At 39.3% G+C, this 3,982-nt stretch overlaps 1 protein-coding gene across 1 annotated transcript; it reads right to left on the minus strand.

Annotated features, from left to right (window-relative positions):
* Positions 1 to 1,295: 1,295 nt before the first annotated feature.
* Positions 1,296 to 1,526, minus strand: LOC101662512 (small integral membrane protein 10-like protein 1). Its single transcript, XM_004715007.1, has one exon. The coding sequence runs from the start codon at positions 1,524 to 1,526 to the stop codon at positions 1,296 to 1,298; it is 231 nt and encodes a 76-aa protein (XP_004715064.1).
* Positions 1,527 to 3,982: the final 2,456 nt, after the last annotated feature.

The raw sequence follows: 3,982 nt of genomic DNA on the forward strand, positions 1-3,982 counted from the left end.
TTCACTGACTCGGCTTTCCTCCTGCAGTTGGCATCATTGCATCTGTTTTGTGAGATGGAGGAGGACTTTGTGGATTGGCTTTGGACATATGGGTTAATGTTGGACTTGTGGGCTTGGGCAGCACTGGGTTGGGATTTTTTTCTTGATACACACTTAATATTTATGTAAAACTCTCTCTTATACATGAGTTTCTGTGAATTTGTTACTTCAAAGTACCTAGACTAACACATCCCCCTTCATCTTTCCTTCTCTAGGCATTTCCAGTGGACCTCAGGCCAGTCTCCCCTTCTTCCTCAATAGTTACATTGGCATTTTACTTTGACCCCTTTAAACAGTAAAATACATCTTTCTTCTCAACACATAGGGTCACTTCAATTATTACTTTATAAGGACACAATTACCGACCCCCCACAAAAAACCATGGCCAACTTTCTTCCATACAATTGCATGATCAAATGCCAACAATATTTACCTGCTATTTTTGAACACATTGTATGTGTTCCATTAAAAATGAAAAATCATAATTTTCCAGTATTTAAACGTTAAATAAATACTAAACTTTGTCTTTGATTGGATTTTCGCCTTTGGCTTCAAGGTCTTGATCCAATTACTACGACTCAAAGGGAGACTGAAATAGAATCCATTTGTTTACATTCACAATCCTGGAACATTTTATGTTTATTATTTGGAGAATGCCTTTTCAGTAGATTTCAAATGATTTGTTCAATCTCTGATTGTTATTGTTTTCTTTGTGGGAGGAATTGTGTCCTTTCCGTATTACATTTCTGTGATCTTCAGCTTCTTAAACTTTCAATGTATTATATACAATCCAATCCAATTTCCTGAAGTTCACCGATCTCCAATTTAAATTTTACCTTCCGTTTACCATCATTTATTTTCCTGAAAAAAATGTAGTAGCCTTTTATTTTTTCAAAGTTAGTTTACATATTATTTCAAAGTCCAAGTTATTTATCTCTATGCGATTTGGCGTTTTAAAAAATCATTTTATTAGGGACTCATACAACTCTTTTCAGATTCCATACATACATCATTTAGCAGTCTTTTAAATTGCGCCCTTGTTCACATTCTTGAGTTCGTCCTATTTTTATTTAAGGATGGATGACTTCTTTACATATTTCTGTGGGTCTTCATTTAAGTGTTCCTCTGTTCTCGGGACCGCATATGTCCTGTGTTGCGCTTTTCTGATTTCTTTTCATCTGGGACCTTGAGCAAAGCTGAGTGCAGTTAGTTCTGCTTTCCCTCTGGTCCCCACGGAGTCCTCCTACAGGCCTGGCTCAAACGCCTGCCCTGCAATTGTAGCTCCATGTGTGTACCTGCAAGCGGTTGTTGAGTATTACGGAGCCTGCCATGTAGAAGTATGGAAAATTCATGCGCAGCTGCCTAGCCAGATGGAAGAAGGTGAGCAGGGGGCGAGAGAGTCCCTTGAAGAAGACCCAGTATGATGCGGTGATGGCCAGCCCCAAGGCCCTGACTGCCAATGCGGAAGAAGCGGCCTCTATAGCCATGAACCTGGCTTGCTGAAGGCCCTGTCAGACCCCTCGCCCAAATCTGGAACCATGAGATGCCAGGACACTGCGGCAGCTGGGCTCAGAGCTGTCTCGACAATTTCTTAATGATATCCCTTTGAGCTGCTACCAGCTCTTCTCCACCTTTTAGTGGTAATAACAGAAATATTGAACAAAACAGTGCCAATAAAGTATGATATCTATTAAAAGTCAATAATTGAGAATTTAATAAAAATTACGATTTTGTGGATCCCAGTGACTTCTAAGATAAACATTGCAAATACTTCTTTCTACCCTTTTTCCACCCAAAAGATTTTTTGAATTATGGATCAAAAAACTGTTAGCCCCAAAGTGCTCAAGCCTGAGTGAGTAAAATATTGAATTGTGAAGGCAAGCATCAAAAGAAGATGGAAAGAATATACAGAATCACTGTAGTGAACAGAACTGGTCCACAGTCAACCATTTCAGAAGGAAACATCTGATCAAGAACTGATCTCGCTGAAGGAAGAAGTGCAACCTACACAAAAAGCATTTAACATCTTCCTTAGTCAATGTTCGACTTTCACATGCATATGAAGCAGTTGAAAATATTATTGCTTGGGTCAAGTACATCTTAGTTCCCAAAGTAATATCCTTGCTTTTTGAACACTCTAAAAGGTCCTTTGCAGCAGACTTATGCAATGCAATGTATCTATTGACCTCTTGGCTACTGATTCCATGATCATTGATTATGGATACAAGCAACAACTTCAACCTTTTCTCTATTTTATCTAGATGTTATCTATTGGTCCAGTGGTGAGGATTTTGGTCTGCAGCACATTGAGCTATAATCCATACTGAAGGCTGCAATCCTACCTTAATCTTCATCAGCAAGTACTTCAAGTCCTCCTCACTTTTGGCAAGCAAGGTTCTGTCATTTGCATATCACGGGTTGTAAATAAGTCTTCCTCCAATCCTGATAACACATTCTTCTTCATATAATCCAACTTCTCTGATTATTTGCTGAACATACAGATTGAATAAGTGTGATGAGAGGATATAACCCTGATGTACACCTTTCATGGTTTTAAGCCATGTAGTATATCTTTGTTCCTTTCACACAACTGCCTCTTGATTTATGTACAAGTTCCAATTGAGCACAATGAAGTGTTCTGGAATTCCCATCCTTCTTTAGGTCATCCATAGTTTGTTATGAGTCACGCAGTTGTAGAGTTTCAAGCTGAATTGAAAGCATTTGCCAAAACGAAGGCTCCAGGAATTGGTGGAATACCAATTGAAATATCTCAATAAGCTGATACGTACTGGAAGCATTTACTTGACTGTGCCAGGAAATTTGGAATACAGTTACTTGGCCAGCTGACTGGAAGAGATCTATATTTGTACCAATTGCAAAAAAAGGTGACCCAACAGAATGCTCAAATAATAGAACTATATCAGAGATATTCCATGCAAGTAAATTTTTGTTGAATATCATCCAACAATGGTTACAGCAGTACATTGACAAGGAGCTTTCAGAGGTGCAGCGCAGATTGAGAACAGGATGTGGAATGAGGGATATCATTGCTGATGTCAGATGGATCTTAACTTAAACGTGAGAATATCGCGAAGATATTTACTTGTGTTTTATTTCCTATGATAAGGCATTCAACTTGCAAATGAAACAATCTTGCTTGCTGAAAAGCAAAGACGTGAAGGACTTGCTGATGCAGATCAAGGATTGCAGCTTTCAGGATGGATTACAACTCAATGTAAAGAGGACCACAATCCTCACAGCTGAACCAATAGAAAACATCAAGATAAATGGAGAAAAAGTTGAAGTTGTCAAGGATTTTGTCTTGTGTGGATCTGCAATAATTTCTCATAGAAGAGCAAACAAGAAATCAAATGATGGGTTTCATTAGGTAAATCTGCTGCACAAGACCTTTTTAGAGAACTGAAAAGTGAGGAAGTTACTGGTGACTAAGGTGCTTCTGACTGAAGTCATTATATTTCATTTGTGTCATATGCATGGAAATTGAGTAAGGAAGACAGCAGCAGAAGAATTGACACATGGATTGGAATGTTGGAGAAAAATGCTGAGCATACCATGGATCACTAAGAACACAAACCAATCCATGTTGAGAGAAATACAGCCAGAGTGCTCCTTAGAAGCAAGGATACAGAGACTTAGTCTTCCATGCTCTGGACCTGTTGTAAAGAGAGACTGGTGTCTGGAGAAGGACATCCTGCTTGGTAAAGTGGAGGGGGAGGGAAAAAGGAAGACTTTCACAGACAAGGATTGACACAGCGGCTGCAACAATGGGCTCAAGCATAGGAATCGTTGTGAAGATGGCACCGAACTGTGCATGACATCTCTACGGGTCAGAACCGACTCAATGACACTTAACAACATCAAGAAACCATGTTCTCCACAGCCAGGTGTCTTTTAGCCACTCTAAAAGCGTTACTTCTGTAGC

The sequence above is a fragment of the Echinops telfairi genome, unplaced genomic scaffold (assembly GCF_000313985.2).
Source record: "Echinops telfairi isolate 266 unplaced genomic scaffold, ASM31398v2 ScPeMD7_7416;HRSCAF=8454, whole genome shotgun sequence".
NCBI classification, from domain to species: Eukaryota; Metazoa; Chordata; class Mammalia; order Afrosoricida; family Tenrecidae; genus Echinops; species Echinops telfairi.